This window comes from Phocoena phocoena, chromosome 11, assembly GCF_963924675.1.
Source record: "Phocoena phocoena chromosome 11, mPhoPho1.1, whole genome shotgun sequence".
NCBI classification, from domain to species: Eukaryota; Metazoa; Chordata; class Mammalia; order Artiodactyla; family Phocoenidae; genus Phocoena; species Phocoena phocoena.
The window spans coordinates 71,352,028-71,375,740 of record NC_089229.1 but is presented as its reverse complement, the minus strand read 5'-3'; the positions used below and the strand labels follow the sequence as shown (position 1 = coordinate 71,375,740).

Below are 23,713 nucleotides of genomic sequence, written 5' to 3'. Positions count from 1 at the left end.
CAATGCAAACATAATTTTAAGAGGTAGGTTATTAAGTGTTGCATATCTTTTGATTTGGAGAGTGCACTGGCTAAAGATGTGGCCTAATGAATTCAGAACACATTTGCATGTTCTTTGCGAGTAGTGGAAATATTCCAACCTTCACTTAACACATTAACTGCAATAGTTCTTGAACTTTAGTATGCCTACAAATTACCTAGGAAGCTTTGTTAAAATGTAGACACTTGGACCATTCCCTTAGAGACTCTAATTATTCTTGGGAGTTGTCAGAAATCTGCTTTATTAACAAGCACACCAAATACTGTTAATGTAGGTGGCACCTAGACCATATTCTGGGAAACACTGACAGTGTTTTGAAAGATATGTTAATCATTGAGTGTACAAAATATCATTTCTTATGATTTAGAGCAAGAACAGATTCTAAGTATCTTTAAAAAAAATTAAACAGTAGAAAATAAAGAATTTAAATCTGCCTGGAATAGAATTCAAACCCGGCTCTGTTACCAGCTGTGTGTCTTTGGGCAATCGCCATGATCCTCAGAACTCATTCTATTTGGCAAGATCTAATGAGATAATATGTAGATTGGGAACTTGTAAAGTTTTTAGCACATTTACATGTTATTGCTCCTTAATTTTTCCCATGTGTCTGAAGTTACCTTGTTACCTTCAGTTTTCTTATTCATCCACCTGGCTCTGTTCAGTTCCTTCCGACATGAACCATAATGTAAATCATTGACAACAGAGGGATTATTAGTTCCACTCCCCACTGTCCTTCTCTAAGTCTTACTAAAACTCACCAGCTATGTTTTACTTTTCATTTAATATTTATCTGATATTTTGCACAGCAATTCTTTGCCACAGCTAGCACTAGATTCTGAGGATTCAAAGTAGAATAAATTATGGAGTTGAATAATAAACTGATTCTTTTTTATTTAGTATCATTGATTTAAAATATTATATTAGTTTCAGATGTACAACGTAGTGATTCAATATTTTTATAGATTACACTCCGTTTAAAGTTATTATAAAGTATTGGCTATATTCCCTGTGCTGTACAATACTCTTGTATCTTATTTTATACATAGCAGTGTGTACCTCTTATCCCCTACCCCATCTGTCTTCTCAATGGTAACCACTGGTTTATCCTCTATATTTGTGAGTCTATTTCTGTATGGTTATTTTCACTTGTTTATCTTTTAGATTCTACACGTAAATGATAACATATAGTATTTATTTTTCTCTGACTTATTTCATTAAGCATAATACCCTCCAGGTCCATTAGTGTGTTTTCAAATGACAGTTTCATTTTTTTAATTGCTGAGTACTATATATTATATATATTATATAATATATAATTATATTATATTATACATGTATATGTATATAATATCATATCATTTGCAAATATTTTCTCTCATTTTATAGGAAATCTTTTCTTTTGTTGAAGGTTTCCTTTGCAGTGAAAGAGCTTTTAAGTTTAATTAGGTCCACTTTGTTTATTTTTGCTTTTATTTCTTTTGCCTTGAGAGACTTATCCAAGAAAACACTGCTACAATTTATGTCAAAGAGTATTTCACCTCTGATCTTCTAGAAATTTTATGCTTTCAGGTCCTACTTTAGGTCTTTAAACCATTTCGAGTTTATTTCTGCATATAGTGTGAGGGAATGTTCTAATTTCATTGTTTTGAATGTGACTGTTCCATTTTCCCAGCACCACTTGTTGAAGAGACAGTCTTTTCTCCATTGTTTATTCTTGCCTCCTTTGTAGTAGATTAATTGAACATAAATATGTGGCCTTATTTCTGGGCTCTCTATTCTGTTCCATTAATCTATGTGTCTGTTTTTGTCCCAATAACACATAGTTTTGATTATTGAAGCATTGCCATATAGTTTGAATACAGGGAATGTGAAACGTCCAGCTTTATTCTTTTTTTATTAATCAAGATTGCTTTCACAGTCTTTTGTGATTCCATATCAATTTTAGGATTATTTGTTCTACATCTGTGAAAAATGTCCTGGGTATTTAGATAGGATTGCATTAAATCTGTTGATTGCTTTGGGTGGTGTGGACATTTTAACAATGTTAATTCTTCCAAACCATAAACATGGGATATATTTCCATTTCTTTGTATCATCTTCAATTTCCTTCAACAATGTTTTATAGTTTTCAGAGTATAGGTCTTTCACCTCCTTGGTTAAGTTTATTCCAAGGTATTTTATTATTTCTGGTGTGATTTTAAACAAGACTGTTTTCCTGCTTTCTCTTTCTGAAAGTTCATTATTGGTGTATAGAAAAGCAACAGATTTTTGTATGTTAATTTTGTATCCTTCAATTTTACTGAATTCATTTATTAGTTCTAATAGTTTTTTGGTGGAGACTTCAGGGTTTTCTATATAAGGTATTAGGTCATCTGCTAATAGTGACAGTATTACTCTTCCCTTCCAATTTGGATGCCTTTTATTTTTCTTGTATGATTGCTCTGGATAGGATTTCCAAAACTATGTTAAATAGAAATGGTGAAAGTGAAAATCCCTGTCTTCTTCCTGATTTTAGAGGAAAACCTTTAGTTTTTCACCATTGAGTATGATGTTAGCTGTGACTTTGTCATAAATGGCCTTTATTATGTTGAGATATGTTCCCTCTACACCAACTTTGATGAAAGCTTTTATCACAAATGGATGTTGAATTTTGTCAAATGCCTTTTCAGAGTTATCAAGAGGATCATGTGATTTTTATCCATTGTTTTGTTAATATGGTATGTCATATTGATTGTTTTGTGGATATTAAACCATCCTTACATCCCTGGAATTAATTCCACTTGATCATGATGTATGATCCTTTTTATATGTTGTTGAATTTGATTTGCTAATATTTTGTTGAGGATTTTTGCATCTATATTCATCAGAGATATTGGTCTGTAGTTTTCCTTTTTTTTTGTAGTGCCTATGTCTGGTTTTGGTATCAAAATAATTGTGGCTTCATAGAGTGAATTTGGTGTGTTCCCTACTCTTCAATTGTTTGGAATAATTTGAGAAGGATAGATATTAAGTCTTCATTGTACATTTTGTAGAATTCCTCTATGAAGCCATTTAGTCCTGGACTTTTGTTTGCTGGGAGATTTTTGTATACTGATTCAATTTCACTATTGTGATTGATCTGTTCAGATTATCTATTTCTTCCTGATTCGGTCTTGGAAGATTGTATGTTTCTAGGAATTTATCCTTTTTTTCTAGGATATCCATTTTTGGCCACAGTATTCCTTATTATTTTTGGTATCTCTGTGATAACAGTTGTAATATTTCATCTTGCATTTCTTATTCTGCTTATTTGTGTTCTCTTTCTTTTTTTTCATAAGCCTGGCTAAAGGTTTGTCAATTTTATTATCTTTTCAAAAACTAGCTCTTAGTTTCTTTGATCATTTCTATTTTTTTTTTTTTTGGTCTAAATTTTATTTATCTCCTTTCTGATGTTTATTATTTCCTTCCTTCTACCAACTTTGGGCTCTGATTGTTCTTTTTCTAATTCCTTTAGATGATAGGTTAGGTTGTTTAATGGAGATTTTTCTTGTTTCTTGAGGTAGGCCTGTATTGCTACAAACTTCCCTCTTAGAACTGCTTCTGCTGCATGCCATACATTTTGGAAAGTTGTGCTTTTGTTTTTATTTGACTCAAGGTATTTTCTGATTTCTTCTTTGATTTATTCATTGAACCATTAGATTTTTAGTAACATGTTGTTTAGGCTTCACACGTTTGTGTTTTTCACATTTTTCTTCCTGTAATTGATTTCTAGTTTCATACCATTGTGGTTGGAAAAGATGCTTGATATAATTCCTATCCTCCTAAATTTCTTGAGACTTGTGTTGTGATCTAGAATGTGATCTATCCTGGAGAGCGCTTCATCTGCAGTTGAAAAGTATGTGTATTCTGCTGGGTTTGGATGGAATGTCCTATAGATATCTATTAATTCCAACTGGTCTGATATGTCTTTTAAAACAACTGTTTCCTTATTGTTTTTCTGTCTGGGTAATATGTCCTTTGATGTAAGTGAGGTATTAGAGTACCCTATTATTTTTGTATTATTGTCAATTTCTCCCTTTATCTATTAATATTTGATTCATATATTTAAGTGCTCCTGTATTAGGTACGTACATGTTAACAAATGTTATATCTTGTTCTTGTATGACCCCTTTATCATTATATAATGCCTTTCTTTGTATTTTGTAACTTTGGTTTAAAGTCTACTTTGTTTGATATGAGTACTGCTATCCCAACCTTTTTCATTTCCATTTTCATAGAATATCTTTTTCCATCCCCTTACTTTCAGTCCGTGTGTGTCTTTAGCTCTGAAGTAAATCTTTTGTAGGCAGCATTTTGTTGTTGTTGTTATTGTTGTTGTTTTTTTTTGACAGAAACATCAATGATTTTTTGGAGAGAGGGATCTTACAAATCTAAAACAAAGGGTTCGGAACAACACCCCACAGTGTACAGCAGGCAGGACATTGTTTTGTTTTTTTATCCAATCAGCTACCCTATGCCTTTTGAGTGGAGTGTTTAGTTTGTTGACATTCAGTGTGATTATCACTGAGTATGTACTTATTGCCTTTGCTTATTTGGTTTCAGTTTGTCCTGTAGTTATTCTCTGTTCTTTTTTTAGGCTCTTCCTCTGTGGTTTGATGACTATCTTTTATGTTATGTTTTTGTTCCTTTCTCTGGTTTTTGTTTATCTATTGTATGTTTTTGATTTGTGGTTACCATGGAGTTCACATATGTTGACCTGTAACTATATCTACTTGTTTTAAACTGGTAGTCATTTAAGTTCAAACACATTCTGAAAGAGGTACAGTTTTTACTCTCCTCCCCCATACTTTATGTTTTTGATGTTATATTTTACAGTATCATGCCTAGCCCTTAAGTGTTTATTGTGGTTATATTGATTTTACATTTACTGTCTTTTAATCTTCATACTAATTTATTTAAATTGTTGATCCACAGCCTTTATTATATATTTGCCTTTACTAGTGGTACTTTCCCTTTCCTATAAATTCTTGTTGTAGCCTTTTCTTTTCCAACTAAAGGTGACCCTTTATCACTTCTTGTAAGATCAGTTTAGGGTTGATGAACTCTTTTAGTTTTTGCTTGTCTGAGAAGTTATCTTTCTCACCTTTCATTCTGAATGATAACCTTACTGGTTAGAGACTCCTAAGTTTTAGGTTTTTCATTTCAGCACTTTAAATATATCATGACACTCCCTTCTGGCTTGCAAAATTTCTGCAGAAAAAATCAGCTGAAGCTTTACGGGAATTCACTTGTAAGTGACTCTTTGTTTTTCTCTTGTTGCCTTTAAAATTCTCTCTTTGTCTTTAACTTTTGCCATTTTAACTATGCCATTTTAACTTTTGCCATTTTAACTATGAGTCTTTTTGGGTTCATCTTGTTTGGGACTCTCTATGATTCCTGCACCTAGAAATTTGTTTCTTTCTTCAGCTTCAGGAAATTTTCAGCCATAATTTTATCAAATACATTTTCTACCCCTTTCTTTCTTCTCCTCATGGGATCCGTATAACACAGATGTTAGTGCACTTGATGTTGTCCCCAAGGTCCTTTAAGCTATCCTCATTTTTTTAAAGTTTGTTTTTCTTTTGCTCTTCTGATTAGGTGATATCCATTATTCTATTTTTCAGATCACTTATGCATTCTTCTGTATCACTTATTCTGCTGTTAGTTCCTTCTAGTGTATTTTTCAGTTCCGTTATATTTTTCTGATTTAATTGGTTTTTATATTTTCTAGTTCTTATTAAAATTCTCACTGTGTTCATCTATTCTTTCCCCAAGTTCAGTTAGCATTCTTAGTACTACTTGTTTGAACTCTGTCTGGTAAATTATTTATTTCTATTTCATTAGGGTTTTTTTCGTTTTTTGTTCTTTCATTTGAAACAGTCTTCTCATTTTGTTTAACTTTCTTTGTCTCTACAATATTAGGTGTAACAGTTACCTACCCCAGTCTTGAAGGGTTATCCTAGTGTGGGAGCATTCCTATGCAGTCTGCATGTATCCAGTGGCTTTGGTGGGAGAGACGGATCTGAAGTGAGCATGGGTCATGTTTTCCCTTGGAGTGTGCTGGCAAATACCACCTTGGAGGGAGGTAGGGATGAAGATGGAGTGGCTAGGACCAGAGCCAGGTTTAAGCTAGGGTTTCTCCTGTGCTCAGTGGCAATCAGCCCCCTATCAAGGGCAGGGTTGGTGCCCAAGGTGCTGGAACAGAAGCCCTAAAATTTGTATCTGAGCTGGTTTCATTCTAATTGTGTAAAGTCTCCTTGGCAATGGCAGCTTTCACCCTAATGGAGAGCAGCACCAGTGCAAGAGGGGCTAGATCCAGTGCCTGGTATGGACTAAGGTGCGTGCTGGGATGATCACAGGAAACCGGTCAGAATTCCAGGGAATTTTCAATCTACAGCCTCTGCACCACTCCTGGGAGTAAGCAAACATCTGCAAGCACTCTTCACAAGAAAAGTCTTGGTTTCTCATAGCCCTCTGGTAAGTCTCACAGGTTTTCAAACCAGCTAAGGGGACTCATCTCACCAGGGTCTGACTCCATGGCTGGGGGGCCTCATATGTGATTTGATCCCCGGGAAGGATCATCAAGCCTGTGATATCCTCATTCCTCTTCTGTGTCCCCTGCTAGGGGCCTGGACCCTGACCAAATCACTTCTTTTCCCTTCCTACCTGATGTGGATCTTTCTTTAAAGTTTTGGTTGTGGAAGAGACTTTCTTGCCAGTCTCCAGGTTGTTTTCAGCAAGAGTTGTTCCATGTGTAGGTGTATTTTGATGTGTTCATGGTGGAAGATCAGCCCAGCATCCTCCTGCCCTGTCATCATGATCTCCCTCATAAACGGATTCTTATTAGTACACTGATGAGAAAGAGGTTGAGTGGAATCCCACATGTATGTTTGGGTTTTAAATCTTGCTTGACAAAGCAGCCCCTCCCTTATTCATTGACTGAATCAATGATTTTTGGAATTGCAAATGAAGAAATCATATTGAGTTATTTGCTTATTATTACTATATCTATTTTCCATTAGCATCTCAATTTTGTAATTTCAAGCAAAATAATTATGTAGTATTGGTACCATGTCAGTTCCATTGGGGAAATAGTTTAGAGTCAGCAAGAACTTTCTGCATTTTCTTGAATTTCAAGAGATATCTAACCACACATACACATACTCCTGACATGTGGGACAAAAAGTCTGTTGGACTCTCAGTTTATTTATCATATAAAAATGATGGTTTACTGAAACTATCCGAACAAAAAGCATGACTACATCAGTTATAATCTTGCATGACATCATGGGCTGGCAAGAAATATGTGCTATAAATATCACAAGCAGGGTTCCATTATTTTTAAGTCCTTCTGCAGGCATTACATCATTTTAGAAATAAGCAAGTAATTAATTTAATCATAAATCCAATTATCTAAAAATATGAGCATTCAGTTTTCTGTAAAATGCAAGGTGTGCTGTCAGCATGCAATAAATACCCATATCTTCAGAAAGCCTTTAGACATTTTTCCCTCAGCAGCCTCCAAGTCATTAATTTCACAGTCTGATAATTTTATATTTATTGAAATGTTTTGAAATGTATTTATTATATTGCTTTTCTTTTTACATATACTTCACACATAATCAAGTGGCAGGCTGCTTCTGCAGCTAAGGCAGTTGCAATCTGAAAAGCATCACATTCTACCTGTTAGTTGAACAGTGTATGACTCTTCTGGAAAAGAAGGATAATGTTTATAATCATTTTCAGAAAATGTGGTGTCTTTCTTGGCTGTGTACTGTTATTCCTTAGCTTAGAACAGGATGTTCTTCAAATTTTTTTACATCTGTAAGCTGCTAAAACACTGTTAAAAACTATTAGACTGAGACAATAATAATTTGATAATAGAGTTTAAAGAAGTCAGTATGAGGCTGGAGAAGACCATATAAAGTATGCAATTATATAGGTAGAGGGAGTTGTGTCTCCTATGTTTAAACTGTTTTTAATAATCTGAAAATTAACTGGAGCTGTAAAATATTGATATACAAATGCTTAATGTGTAGTATATACAGTATCTCCTTTCTAAAGGATAAGAATTTTTAAATATATATATTATATCTTTTAAAAAAAATCCCATTTTTTAAATTCATAACTGATTTTGGGACTTCCCTGGTGGTCCAGTGGTTAAGACTCCGTGCTTCCACTGCAGGGGACATGGGTTCAATCCCTGGTCAGGGAACTAAGATATCTTGTATGCTGTGTGGCGCAGCCAAAAAAACTAATTTTATTTCTGGAAAATTTTAGTTAATTTCACTTTAATGTTTTGACTTCTGTTATATACAGATGTCAAAGGGCTTTTACTTACACACATGTATCCATATGCATAAATAATTTACTCCTCACAACAATCTTCTGAAGAATGGACTTGGATTTCCATTCTACATACTGGGTGACTGACACCTCAGGAAAATGAAGTGATGTGTGCAGCAAAGGCAGAATTTCAGATTGAGTCGAGGATAAAATGTCCCCTGGTTTTGTAGAGTAAGAGCTGTTGATGTCTTTTCACCTAGAATCATCTGTGCTCAGCACCAACAAGCTTCTTCTATTTTCTGGAAACTGAACTTTATAGCAAATATTCTTTAGAACCAGAGCAGAGTGATGAGTATCATAAGTAAAAAATTAGGTTAAATATTTTTTAACATGGCCTTTCATGAGCTGTGTTGAGGATAAATCAGAATAGTTTCCTGATACCCCCCCGAAATCTTTTTTCTTTCTGAAAGAGATGTGACAATTTGCTAATACATATTAGTATTTTCTCAATATTTCTAAAATTTTGTTCTCTCTCAATGTAAATGCTTGAATAAGCATCGGTTCAATGAAATATTAGATTTATTGATATTGATGGAACAAGCTTTGATTATACAGCAGCACTAAATACTTTGTGAATAATTGTTAGTGGCTAAATGTTTGTTAATGTACTGTTGAAGCTTTTTTTTTTTTTTTTTTTTTTTTTTGCGGTACATGGGCCTCTCACTGTTGTGGCCTCTCCTGTTGCGGAGCACAGGCTCCGGACGCGTGGGCTCAGCGGCCATGGCTCACGGGTCCAGCCGCTCCGCAGCATGTGGGATCTTCCCGGACCAGGGCACGAACCCATGTCCCCTCCATCGGCAGGCAGACTCTCAACCACTGCACCACCAGGGAAGCCCTGTTGAAGCTTTTTTGAATAAAAAGTACATACATAGATATGGACCAAATTTCTCAAAGGAGAACAATAGCATCATCTAAAGTAAAGAGAGAAAGGTCGGAGAAAGAAAAGCATGGAAAGACAGAAGGGAGAAGGAAGGAAGGGAATAGAGATTGTCACCCTGTGTTGCCTTATTATATATTTTTTTTGTTGTAGTTGTTTAAATACATGAGTAAGAAGAGATTTAGTAAACGATGTTGGAGAAAAGAAGTTAAGTTCTTTGGAAATTACTATAGTTGCAATACATGTTAGAAAAACACCAGTCACTGGACACCTATAGGGTTGTGATGGGTTTTGGGGGGAAGCATCTGCACTGCCTGGTGTAAGGCCTAGGCTGAGAGCAGCAGAAACCAGGGAGCTGGACAGCACAGTATGGCCTGGGGACAGGAATGCATACCCGGGTTCCAGGAGCTGGTCATTCTGTTCTTCTGGTTATTGAGAAGGAAAATGTTCACTCCTTTAACTGGCACATCTTTGTCTGACTTCTTTTCTTCCTATGCCACTTCACTTGCTGCAACACTTTCAGGCCCATGGGGGCTGGGATCTGTCTGTGGATTACTGAGTGGCAGATCCTCAAGGGACAATTAAGAAGAGCCATTTCTGCCACACTAGTAAGCATGGGCACAGCCTTGCTGACTCTCTCCTCTACTGCACTGCTGAGAGGATAGGATCAGGAGTCACAGTGATGGGATAACTGGGGACACAAGAAAACAAATCAGCAGCAGAAAACAAATGGGTGCACACATGCGAGAGATGCTTTTATACTGAAACAACAAGAAATCCATTAAATAAAATAAAATACATTCTGCCAGAATGAGGACTCACTATCCTATTGAAATAGGCAATATTTTGGAGTGAAGGAAAAGATAGTGTGGCTCAAAATAATGAAAAATGTTTCCTTCTGACTAGAGTGAGCATATTCAAATCAGAAGACAGAGACTTCCAACACTCAATAAAGTGCATAATAAAAATGCTTTAAAATATTGCTACTTAGAATATTCCTCTTCTAGAGTTTATTTATATGCAGCAATAATCTCTATCATAGACCAGAGCCCCATTAAGAGATATTCCTTATTACCTATTGTCAGCATCCTATCCTTATTCTAAGGAACTAAAGTTTAATTTTGTTTGTGGCAAGTGTTTTGGAATACAGTTATGGAATGGTCCAGTCATTTCTTCATTTATTCAATAAATATATATCAAATGGCTTCTATGTGCCAGGCATTAGAGGCATAACAATAAACAATGACATGTTGTTTTCTCCTGTAGCCTGATGGACCTAAGATCTCGTAGAACAATAGTTAATATTTATCGAATACTTTCAAGTAAACATTTCACATTGCACAATCTTATGCAATGCTTGTAATAGTCCTATGAAATCGACATTTTTTTCATACTTTGTGCAGAGGAAAACTAGAGTCAGAGCTTGAGTGATTTGCCCAAAGTTACAAGCTAAATAATGGTTGAGCCAAACTTCAGACAAGGTCTGGCTGACTTCCCCAGATCTCTTTTTACTATGCCTTACCTCACTTTCCCATATACTGTGGGTGTTGTCTAAGAAGGAAATGTAAAATAATATCCCTGACCTAGAAACTCCTTCTGTACCTTATTTATAATTTCCTGAAATCACTTGCTCTGTGTAGACACAGCTAACCTTCCTTTAGACCTGCCCTCTTTCTTTCCCAGATTCCCTGTAGACTCAATGAGTTAAACAGACCAAAATCTCACTCACACAATTCATCAAAATTAATAATCTGAAGGATACTCTCACTGTAATTGTCCTTCATTTTTACCTGATTCTTTTTCTTTCTGGTCAGTACTGCTTCCTCTACACACAATACACAAACTGCAGCAGCATCCCTTGCTCTTACGTTAAATATTATTAGTATGTAGAGTTACTGTTCAGAATTACTTTACAATTATCAATTTAAACAGTTTATTAACTGATAAATTTGAACTATTTAAAATCCAATAATTACTGCCACATTAAACCGAACATGCTTTGTAATTTGCAAAATGTTTGCAAATATATTATCTAAATTAATCTTTACAAAAAGAACTGTTTGATTGAAACAGCAGTTTTGGCACAGTTTATGTTTGCCTTTCTACCTTCCTCCTCATTAAAGGAAATTGTCCTAATTAGTGTGCATAACTCAATGAAAGGAATTAGAAACCAATAGGCCAAGAAAATGCTGAAATGTACATTTTTCGAGACAAACTTTAGGAGACATAAACAATGTGCACAGTTTCAATAATTTTAATTTAGGTTATATTTAAATATTAATGATAACAAAATAAAAAGCTAATATCCTTCCATAGATCATTTCATTGATTTCCCTGCCTCCTGAAGGATTTTTTTTTCATTCTTCACATTTATTTACCTGTTTCTTTTTCTCTCTGATCAGTTCTGCTTAGTAAAAGAAATAAAATAAAATTTAAATTTAGAAGTGTAGATTTAATACAGTTTATAGAGATGTGTAGTTCTCACCTTCTTACATATGTCCAAGAGAAATAAATTGGTCATAAATCAATCCTGGCATTTAAAAATTATCTTTTGAATATTTTTCCTCTTGCAAAGATATTTTAAATATCTCCTGTTGCTAAGTTTACCCATTTCTGCTATGTTTTCTCTAAGAATTCAACTCAATTTCTTTCTAGAAATAAATGATTTTTCACTGTAAAATAACCTATACACCAAAAGGGGCAAATATGTTTTTCCTGGTCCATGTAGTACCAACTAAATATTTTTACCAGTCTCTGCAAACGTTAGGATTCTGGCAAATTGAGGGGGTGGGTGTAAATATAGTCTTTAAATCCAACATATTAAAAAAAATAAGTAGTATCTTTAAATGTCATTATGATGCAACAAATAAGTACCATTTTATTTTTGCTGTTTTGGATAATATTTAAATATATTTATATATTGATCATCATAACATTACATATTTTCTTTTCAGAATTGCTTTTATGCTCTATCTTAATATTTTACATTCAATTTTATGTCATGAGGTTTTTCTATCCTATTTCTTATATAATCTTTGAAAACTTGATTTAATATCCTTTCAAATTGAAGGGACTACTGTGTCCCAATTGAAGAAGTCTCTTTCTAATGCCCTGGAACATTAAAAAATTTGTTATACCTCCACCATAATGCCCTGCCTGTCACCACCAGGCCCATTCCCACTGTGATGTATTTTGCAATGCTTTTTTTTTTTTTTTTTGCGGTACGCGGGCCTCTCACTGCTGTGGTCTCTCCCGTTGCAGAGCACAGGCTCCGGATGCGTAGGCTCAGTGGCCATGGCTCACAGGCCTAGCTGCTCCGCGGCATGGGGGATCTTCCCGGACTGGGGCACGAACCCGTGTCCACTGCATCGGCAGGCGGACTCTCAACCACTGCACCACCAGGGAAGCCCTGCAATGCTTTTAATTAAAATTATTAACATGCTTTCAAGTTTAATAGCATGTAGATCCAAAAAAGTTTCACTGCACTGACTTGTGTACACATAAGTGTTCCTATTGATCTGTGAACTTCTTAAGGGTAAGCAGACTATGTTATTCTTATAGATTCCTTTATCTGTATGCTTGGTCGTAGATGGATTTACAAAGAAGATGATGAAGCTTAAGTCATGGGACACCTCACTTACATGGGGCTATTTCAACTTCCTGAAACCTCACCAGTATAATCACGTGGTCATAAGTTTTTGCAGAATTTATAAAAGCAAGATATTTTATTTAGACTGCTGCATAGTTTCATAGCTTATTTATATTAGTAATTTTATCTTTTTATCTTTAAAGATGGTTCTCCAAATTTTAAAGATTTGGCCACACAAAACCTAGATTCTTCCTTATAAGGAGTAATTATTTACTTTCTGTTAAATGAATAAAAGAAAGAAATGAAGAAGGGGAAAGGGAATGAATATATTATTAATCAATATATCTTAATGTCTAAAAATTAGCATTTCTGGCAAAATTTTTCCATAAGCCACCAACAGGCAATGCTAACGTATAACTCTTGTACAGTGTCTATGCATTTACAAAGCCCTTATACAAATATATCTTTTATTAAATCTTTCTACCAGCCCTTCAAGTAAATTTAATCTTCAATTTAAATAATTGACGTTGAAATGTTCACAACTGTGCTATTTGTAAAAAACATATTACTATGCTCAATTATTAAAAAGTTAAAAACTAAAACATATCAATTGAGTGACATGCTCATGTTTGTTACCATGTCAATACTGGGAGGCAGCTGAAGCCCTGATGCAGAATCTACTCTTTTCATTACAACATGGGGTTTACAAATGTACATAAATGAACTAAAACATTCTACAAATAAGAAATATAAAATACGGGCTTCCCTGGTGGTGCAGTGGTTGAGAGTCCGCCTGCCGATGCAGGGGACACGGGTTCGTGCCCCGGTCTGGGAAGATCCCACATGCCATGGAACGGCTGGGCCCGTGAGCCATGGCCACTGAGCCTGCACGTCCGGAGCCTGTGCTCCGCAACGAGAGAGGTCACAACAGTGAGAGGTCCGCGTACTGCAAAAAAAGAAAAAAAAAAAAAAAGAAATATAAAATAAAATAGAATTGGTAATATTGTTGACCCCAAATGATGAACATTTTCCCTTCCTTTTCTTCCCTTTTCCTTCTCTTCTTTCTCTTTTCTTCTCTTCTCTTCTCTCTCATCTTTTTATACAGGTGTTTAATATTCTCCAACTGCCATAAAGTTAAAACTTTTTTTGAAAATTGAACCTAACCTCTACTGAACACAAGATGAAAATGTGGTTGCTGGTCAATCACCTTGTGATTGTATCTTTTACAACCTGTCTATCAGGTAAGAAATATCCTTTGTATAATCTCCAAAAATTATGTCAATGTAAACAATATGCTGTTCACTTCATTGAATCTGGTGTATAAAGTTAGAATTAATATTTTCTTTTGACACCTGGGTCAGACAAGTAAATTCATATATATTAAGGTTGGCCCTTGTTTTCTTTTCTTTTTTTATTTTTAGTTTCAATTAAAATTCACAAGATTTAGTTAATCAGTCTTATAGAGTGATGTGCTGGTAAATGTTTAAAATCTGGATCTCTGGGAGGAAAAGAAAAATCCCTGCTGTGTAGCATTTGCTAATTCCTATAGAGTAAGTCGTCCTACTATTCTCAACTTCAACTTGAAATCATTTAATGTGGTGGCAGAAAAGATATGTAACAGCTCACCATTATACAGTATGTTCACTATATAATTATAATAGACTTAACCTCATTAGCATACATAAAAGTAAAATACAGTAAAATAATTAGAAAATAATGGATTTTAAGCTTTTGTTACCTTTGTTCTTTTTTATTTATAAGTTAATATAATTTAATTTTTATTATTGGCTGGTCAACCTTATGAAAAACAATTCAGAAATAATCTACAATGTATTCAGGAACTTAATAACAAAGCAGTTTTAAGAATGCTGTAGTTTTAGGACAAACAAATACTATATTTCTGTCTTTCAAAGACAAGTGTGAAATATTCAGATATATTTTCTACAAGGAGAGGTACGTTGTATTTTTATCTGAAGCAGCATGTTTTCAACGATCAGTTTTTTCTGATACCTTTGTCTCAATTACCTTAGGTCAGTGCTTGTTGAGTTGTTATTAAGTTCAAGACTTAGTTGGATATCATTTTATCATTTATCAGTTCCCCTTGATTGCTTTAATGATGAACTTGATAGGCATCTTATTGTATTTCTTATGTATTATTAAGGGAATAAAAAAGTTATTTTAATTTAGGGAGTAATTTTTATTATGATTACTTCAAAATCAAGAAAAATATAATAATTTTATCAGTACTTAAAAATTTTAATGACATTGATATAACCACGTAATTATACACACACATATAACTATATGGTAAGGTTATTATTGCTGTATTACCTTTATGAATAAAATAAAACAAAAATAATCTTATTAGTACTGAAAATCCATACTAATTCTGTTGACCATAAATTTTAGTGCTACAACTATAAAACTGCAAAGATAAGAAATAAATATTTGCAAAGATATGGTGATACTTTAGCCTTAATAGTGAAAGGCCAGTAATCTTATTTCATTAACTAATATCTTAGTTATCTGAGTAATGTTTGAGACCACAACCTGAAGAGTTGCTTTGGGGATTAATTTTTTTTCTTTTTCTTTTTTTCTTTTTAGAGTTTACATGGCACAGAAGGTATGGTCATGGAGGTAAGTTGATGAAAGGGTTAATTTTTAAATAGCTTTCCTCAAATAAATCCTATTTCATCCTGCTTTAAGCTATTAATTCTCCAAACTTCAAGCAAGTGATTAATGTTAGAGCACTTGGAAATTTTGTAAGATGATTTATCTAGGGTCTTCAGGCAACTTGTTTGATTGCCAGAATGAATGAATGGATACACCACGAACAAATATCCAACTAGAAGATTGTAGCAGATGGAATATATTCAACGCAACCTGTATTTTTTCCTGCATGCTTTGTAACAATCCTATGCTACTAAACTTTGAAGCAATATTTTCAATATTGTAAAAATCTAGCTTATTTTGAAAGCCTCCTGCTTTGCTGCACACATCACTTTAACTAAAGTTAATGAACTTGGAACCTTAAGATTCAGTTTAATTAGAAATCCAAAGACCTTGCAAAATTTATTGTTTATTTTTTATTGAATATAATTAGCAATCCTGCTAGTTTAGATTCTATTTCAACAACTGAACAGTTCTTGCCAGAAATATAGGCAATATAGTAGACTGCAAAAAAAAAGAATCTAGAGTAAGGCCAGCCTGGATTTACATAGTCAACCTGGTATTCACTAGTTATGGGATCTTGTGCAAATTATTCAACTTCTATGAGACTCAAGTTTCCAACATGTAACAATCACAGGATTCTTGTGAGAACTAAAAAAATAATGTGACAGGGCTTCCCTGGTGGTGCAGTGGTTGGGAGTCCACCTGTCGATGCAGGGAACACGGGTTCGTGCCCCAGTCCGGGAAGATCCCACATGCCGTGGAGTGGCTAGGCCTGTGAGTCATGGCTGCTGAGCCTGTGCGTCCGGAGCCTGTGCTCCACAACGGGAGAGGCCACAACAGTGAGAGGCCCGTGTACCACAAAAAAATAAAAAATAAAAAATAATAATGTGACAATAGCTTCCAGCACAGTGACATACATAGTAAGTGCTCAGTAAACATAGTAAAACTGGTAACTGATAAAAGCCACAGCATAGTGGTAGGAGAATGAATAATTAGGAAGAATCACTGAGCAACCAATGCAACAACTTCCATGCCAAAGCAAGATATTCATGCCAGAGTGGGTTTGAATTTCCATCTGTAGGGGATTAAGAAAAAGGACAGTCCTAGCATGAAGCACATCAAAACTATTTCTGTTTCCTCCTTGTGAGTTAGGAATAACTACATTTAGGCTATATAAAGATCAGTGAGATATGTTTCTTGACTTCAAGAACCTTACATATAATAGGGAATAATAAAAAGAAGATTAACAGATTTATAAGAGAAATAAGCATTTTAAAACAATTACTTTGAGGAATAAATGAGTATTTAATGATGGAGCTAGTAGGTAAGGGAAACTCGAAGTATTTCAATTATTAGAAATGGAGCTAATTCTTAGAGGCAGTGGCACAAATAAAGTGCAGATGTGGGCAAATATGGGCTGTGTTAGATCACTAATTCAAAGAACTCTTGTTCTGCAGGATGTTAGCAGGAATTCATTGTCAAATAAATTTGAGAAAGGTTAGTTCATTAAAGTTCAACAGTTTATTATTAAGTGTAATATATGTATTAGTTTCCTCGGACAGCTATAGTTATAATAAAGTGCCACCAACTGGGTGGCTTAGAACAACAGAAATTTATTGTCTCACAGTTCTAAAAGTCCCAAACCAAGGAGATATCAGGGTCATGCTTCTGCTAAAACCTGTAAGGGAAAGCTCCTTCCTCGCCTCTTTCAGCTTCTGGTATCCCCATCATTCCTTGGCTTGTGGCAGCATACATAGGTAGACATAAGGTAGGTGTGGACAGATGCCCAGATAGTTATGCAAAACACAGTGTCTAGAGCTTCAGGGTTGGACCATAGGTCAAGGAAATTGTTGCCATCAAGAAATGTGATAGGCTCTTCTTAGGCCGGTAATGCCATGCTAAGGAAAATTTAGTCAACTTAACCACTCTGCTAACCAGATCCTAATCTTCCTTCTAATTATTGGACTTCTGCACATTCTCAAGGCCAACTCCTTATATTTTAGTTATGATAAATTACTGCAATGTTACCTATTACCCATGAGACTAAAGAATTAGGGCACCAGAATATTCAAAGCCTAAGCCCTAAATGTCCTTGTTCTCTTATCAGTGGGGAACGATTGACAATGAAGACAAGAAGCATGCTTTGAGACAATTTAAATATTGTTTCATTTGGAGAGTTTATTGTATTTCAAGAGAGCCTACAACACTCCCTATCCCATAACCACTGTAGCATTGTAAATATTGTAAAAATTCTAATATTAGACTGTGTTAAAATTTTGTTTTCATTGCTTTTTTCTAATAGATTTTTTTTCCTGAGAATCTTATTACAGCATACTTATATAAAATTATGTTTGAAAACTAACAGATTGAGATGACATATTACAGAATGAGAAATAGGATTTGATTCATAATGAATATAAAATGAATAAAAAATAACTCTCAAAAAAAAAAAACTCTCAAGCACAGATAGTAATTATACTTTCAATTTCCAGAGATAAAATAGGATAGCAAGGTTACAGTGGACCATCTCTATATAGTGAGAGGTGAAGTAATACCATTTAAGATCATACAACTAAGTGATTACATTAACCATGAAACTGAGAATGCTACTGAAAAAAGCAGCAGTTTTTGCCTGTTGCTCACATCTGTGAATTTGACAGCAAATATTCATACATGATTTCTATTTTTCTATTAATCTTCTTGATCAGATTTAAGAAATGAACTTACTTCTGCAATATATTACCACTATATGGTAGAAAATACACAAATTTGCATTGAGTAGATCAAAAAAAGAGTGAAATGCTGTCATCAATTAGCTTGAGAAGTCATCTATATAATTGTGTGCTCCTTTTTAGAAGAATATATCCAGTACAAAAAAGAGCATGTGTTTTAAAAATAATCTTATTTTTTAACATATTATCCATGTGTTTCTTGTACCCTTTAACCCCATAATACTTCCAAAGCATGATCATTTGTCATCTAATTATTTCCATGGCCCTAGAAGAAAAGCAATGGATGGCTTAATTCTTGTTAATGGAGATTATAATGCTTATATTAATGGATCCTTTGCTGAACCTTGTGTTGTATTCCCCCTGAAAGTTCTTTTTCCTTGATCTGGGCTCCCTAGCTGAGCTAACAGAGCAATGAGCTCAGATAGTATTCAAGGGGGTTATGAAGTTCACATTCAGAAGTTCACACTGAGCATGCCACAACAATTCAAAACCTTGTGTTGAGTAATTTATCTTCCCAGAGCCCAAATATGTTCTCAAAATAAAATGTATAGAGTAATTTGTAAACCACCTAATGGAATATTATGCATTATTTTAATCAGGTTCGAAAATTTTACAAAAGCTAGAAATGCACATTTATAAAATATACTAAGTAAAAACACTAATGTGATGTGGTATGTCATATTCTGCTTTTTGCTCTAGAAAGTGGGCAAAGGGAAATATCTTAAATGTAATATTTTCTCAAGTGAAAAATAAATTAAATATTTTATCAGAAATTAGCTTCATATTTTTATCCCTTAAATGTTTTGTTGTCTCCTCCTATAAAGGGCAGATGGAAGTGGAGTACTAGAAAATATCTGCATATAATTTTGGAAAAGCACTTGTCATTGAGAAAAAATAGCATGGGACACTGATAATATCCAGTTTGGCCTATAAACTTCAACCCAGCTCATCCCAAAAGTGTTTTATTTTTACATCTATCCTTTGAGGGATTGCCTATCAATAGATATAGTCCCATCATTATTAACATGTGGCATTCCATTATTTTCAATGGAAATATTCATTGCTGGTATCTTTTCCAGAAAAACAAAAAAAAAAAAACTAAGCATTATGATCATGATGAAGAAACTATAAACAATATTTTCAGTTTACTAAAAGATGACCGATTTTTATCTCAAAGGCATATACCTTAAAATCATAGAGTCAGAAAGTATGTTGGTAGATGCCAGGGGCCAGGAGGTGGGGGGGTGGAGAGGGCGAATGGGAGTTGTTAGTGTTTAACAGGGACAAAGTTTCAGCTTAGGAAGGTGAAAAATTCAGGAGACAGATGATTGTGAGAGTTGCACGACAGTGTGAATGTACTCAGTGCCACTGAACTGTACAGTTAAATATGGGTAAAATAGTATGTTTTATACTATGTGATGTACCACAATAAAAAATATTAAGAAATAAAATAACGTAAAAATGAAAAAAGATACACTATCAAAAAAATATGCATTTTATGAAAATATGCAAATCTAATCTCTACCTCCATATTGATGTATGTTTATGTGCAACTGTCTTTGTTGTATTTCAAAGCACTGTACAGTACTTTAAATAATCAAGGCAACTTGGAATGAACAAAACTCACTTTATTTCAAAGTGATAAAAGTAGTTATTTCAAGAAGGCTAATAAAATTATAAATTAAATTGAGAATTCAGGATTATTACAAACCCTATACTGGCACTACCAGACGGCACTCTAGAAGCAGGTGCTAGCAGGCCAGGATTAACTATTTCTACATTGGAAATACAATACTGTTGAAGAATCTTTAGGTAATGAAACCCTGCACCTATTGAGATGAGTTCAAATTTTGTGAAATAGTGTGTAATCACCATTATTAAATGAAGCAGATACTTAATTAAGTTGACAGTCTTTTCAATTTGCTGCTTACTGCAAAATTCTCTGATGTAAGTTGGAGTCGACCTAAAGAAAAATCCCTAACCTTAAAGACCTGAAATTCTATTAAAAGTGTCTTTCATAGGGGACTTCCCTGGTGGCACAGTGGTTAAGAATCAGCCTGCCAATGCAAAGGACAGAGGTTCGAGCCCTGGTCCTGGAGGATCCCACATGCCACGGGGCAACTAACATGTGCCACAACTACTGATCCTGCGCTCTAGAGCCTGCTAGCCACAACTGCTGAGCCCACGGGCCACAACTACTGAAACCTGTGTACCTAGAGCCCGTGCTCCGCAACAAGAGAAGCCACCGCAATGAGAAGCCTGCGCACCGCAACAAAGAATAGCCCCCGCTCACTGCAGCTAGAGAAAGCCCACATGCAGCAACGAAGAGCCAAGGCAGCCAAAAATGAATGAATTAATTAATTTAAAAAATAAATTTTTTAAAACAGTGTCTTTCACAGAGCATAACTTTTAAATTTTAATAAAGTCCAACTTATCAAATTTTTTTCTTTCATGGATCATGCTTTTGGCATTATATCTCAAAACTTTACCATATGCAAAGTCAGAATCAAGTCATTGACTGAATTAAGGACAACCAACACCTCTAGTTCACCAAACTGTAGACTCACAGATGACCATCTAAAATTCTTATGCTGCCACTGATGAAACAAATGGAAACTCAAGATCTAATCCAGTGCAGATCAGGGGGTTTCTGCTTAAATTATATGCATAATTGCACCAAACATCCATCCCTCTTTAAATTTGATGATCTTTTCTATTGGTAATGATAGTAATACCATAATCATCAGGCTTGTATATAAATACAATGTACTTAGAAGATATCCATGAGCTTTAAACTCCCCTAAACACTTTATTTTTAGTATTCTAAATATTTAATCTATTTAGGTATTTTTTTAAATTGTTCAAAGAGTTTCATACTAAACTCATAATTCATCAGGGGGTAAAGTGAGAATAGAAGTCATCTTACCTTCCAGAAGAGAATCAAAATATATTAATAAAATTGAACTCCTCTGCTTGTCTTTGTAAGCTTTTTTGCTAGAACACTGCACAGCTGGAGCTAAATCCCAGTTTCTCTGGTTCCTCCAATTCTGATCCAGCAATTTATCTGCGGTCTGAAATAGAATGGTGGTTTTGGAATGTAACTAAGGTCTATAAATTCTTGAATGGCAATTTCAGCAAATTCCAACTAAAAATGAGGCTTCTCCCTTTTAAATATTTCAGGTCAGTTTAGAAAAATTAATGCTTCATACTGGGAGAAACTAACTGAAGGTTTTTGTTAGTCATCTATGTACACAGAAATATGTATTGACATAATGCTTATGGCACCATAGCTACAAGAATGAATAAAATTTGGCCCCTGAAGTTTTTGGAATTAGTCTAAGAGCTGATATACATAAGATATTTAAATTAAATTTTGAAAGCACTGGCAAATTCATGAGAATCAGTAGCTATTGATTACTGACTACATGGGTTGTCTCAATGTAATTCTCACAATAGTCCAATGAGATAGATTTTATTATTAGCCACATTTTATAAAGCATGATATTGAGTCTTGGAGACATTAAATAATTTTTCCAAAAGCACTGCTAAACAGTAATAAAGCAAGATTTAAAAGACATAATTAAACTTCTTGTTAAGAGAAACTGGGAGAAAGCTTTTATCCTTAAGTTTAATGTTAGAACAACCAAAATTTCAGTGTAGCATTTGCCTTACACTCTCTCTTAAAAAGTAAATTGGAGGAGTGAACCATAGCTTTTGATCAAGTAGAGACATTACAATGATCCCATGTAAGACTATTCCTCATTTCTAGTCATATACATCAGTATTAATTCATTTGGGATATATGGCTCTTAGCTGTGCTCTGTAAATGGTGCCACACTGATGACATGGGAGTGAATCTCTTCTCCTCATCCTGCTATGATGTGTCACACCTGCCCTTCAGAGAGGATACACAGTCAGGAACAACTGCTTCTCAACACTATTTTTGTGGTAGATTTTTTTTGTGTGTGTGGTAGATTTTGTGGTATTTTTGTGGTAGATTTTAAATGAGTTGGCCAGATCCCATATCATGTAATTAGTTTACTGATTGTTCTAGATGTTGCTAAGTACTAGTGCTGGTCACATGTTTAAAGACAAAAACAAAAATTAAACAAGAACTGACCCTCAAAAAGGACTCATTTCCCCAGAGCATCTAGAAATTCATTCGTTATGTTGTTCAAAAGTTGTTAAGTACCTAGTATGTTCCAGACCTGTCCCCAGGCATCTGCAATCTAGTGAAACAGAAAGCTGTATCAAGAATCACAGCAGGTGTGTTAAGTGTCAGAAACCTGATAGGGAGTTATGAGAACATAAATGAGGACCAACTAAAACTAGGAGGGGTTGGAGAGGTGGCTTCGTGAAGGAACTAACGCTATGACTAAATCATAAAGGAGTGTACAAAGTTTTTTCTTTTTTTTAGATTTAAACTTTTTTTTTTCTTTTTTTCTAATTTATTTTTGGCTACATTGGGTCTTTGTTGCCGTGCACGGGCTTTCTCTAGTTGCGGTGAGCAGGGGCTATTCTTTGTTGTGGCGCTCGGGCTTCTCATTGCGGTGGCTTCTCTTGTTGCGGAGCACCGGCTCTAGGCGTATGGGCTTCAGTAATTGTGGCACGTGGGCTCAGTAGTTGTGACTCACGGACCTAGTTGCTCCACAGCATGTGGGATCTTCCCAGACCAGGGCTCGAACCCATGTCCCCTGCATTGGCAGGGAGATTCTCAACCACTGCGCCACCAGGGATTCCAGGAGTGTACAAATTTTGATAAGAGGAGAAAAGTCAGATGGTGATTCCAGAAAGAGGAAAAGTAAGTGCAAAGTGTCAGAGGCATAGAAAGCATAACTTGCATGAGGAGCCGTAAATAGTGAAGCATGGCACCACAGAGTGCTTTTGAAGAAATGCTGAGAGATGAGCAGAAAAGAATTTTGAATAAAGAACCTGAACATTTTCCTCAGGATTATAGTGGCAAATATCTTTGGTTTGAATGAAAATGGAGATTCCATGTTTCTGACCTTTTTTTCAAAAAACTTTTTAATGTACCCAAATTATCTTTGATTTGTAAAATAGAACAATGTAAAATAATTGTATTTTTCTTATAGTTTCTGAGGAAGACAAAGGATTTGGACCAATTTTTGAAGAACAACCAATCAATACCATTTATCCAGAGGAGTCACCGGAAGGAAAAGTTTCACTAAACTGTAGGGCACGAGCCAGCCCTTTCCCAGTTTACAAGTAATGTACCTCATTGCTCTTTTCAGAAAGAAGTGTTGGACTAAAGATTACAGATCAGCATCTATGACCCTGTATCTATAGAGAAAGCTATGGCATAAAGCTTTCTACGAAGTCCAGGAACATTAACAAAAATATTGTCATACAGGTTATTTTTTTTAAAGTTGTTAATACCCAAATAGATAGTTTTTGCAAATATATGCAAATAATTCACTT

The 23,713-nt window shown here is 34.7% G+C and overlaps 1 protein-coding gene across 2 annotated transcripts in view; it reads left to right on the top strand.

Moving 5' to 3' along the window:
- The window catches only part of CNTN1 (contactin 1), a 230,812-nt gene that overhangs the window by 54,085 nt on the left and 153,014 nt on the right, over positions 1–23,713 (top strand). The window contains exons 2-4 of one of the 2 annotated variants that reach the window (XM_065886561.1): positions 13,975–14,110; positions 15,474–15,506; positions 23,368–23,500. In XM_065886561.1, the coding sequence (XP_065742633.1) occupies positions 14,050–14,110; positions 15,474–15,506; positions 23,368–23,500 (227 nt within the window). In that variant the 5' untranslated portion in view covers positions 13,975–14,049. Of the gene's footprint in view, positions 1–13,974; positions 14,111–15,473; positions 15,507–23,367; positions 23,501–23,713 lie in introns of those variants that run through there. The other variant, XM_065886563.1, reaches the window with a different exon arrangement.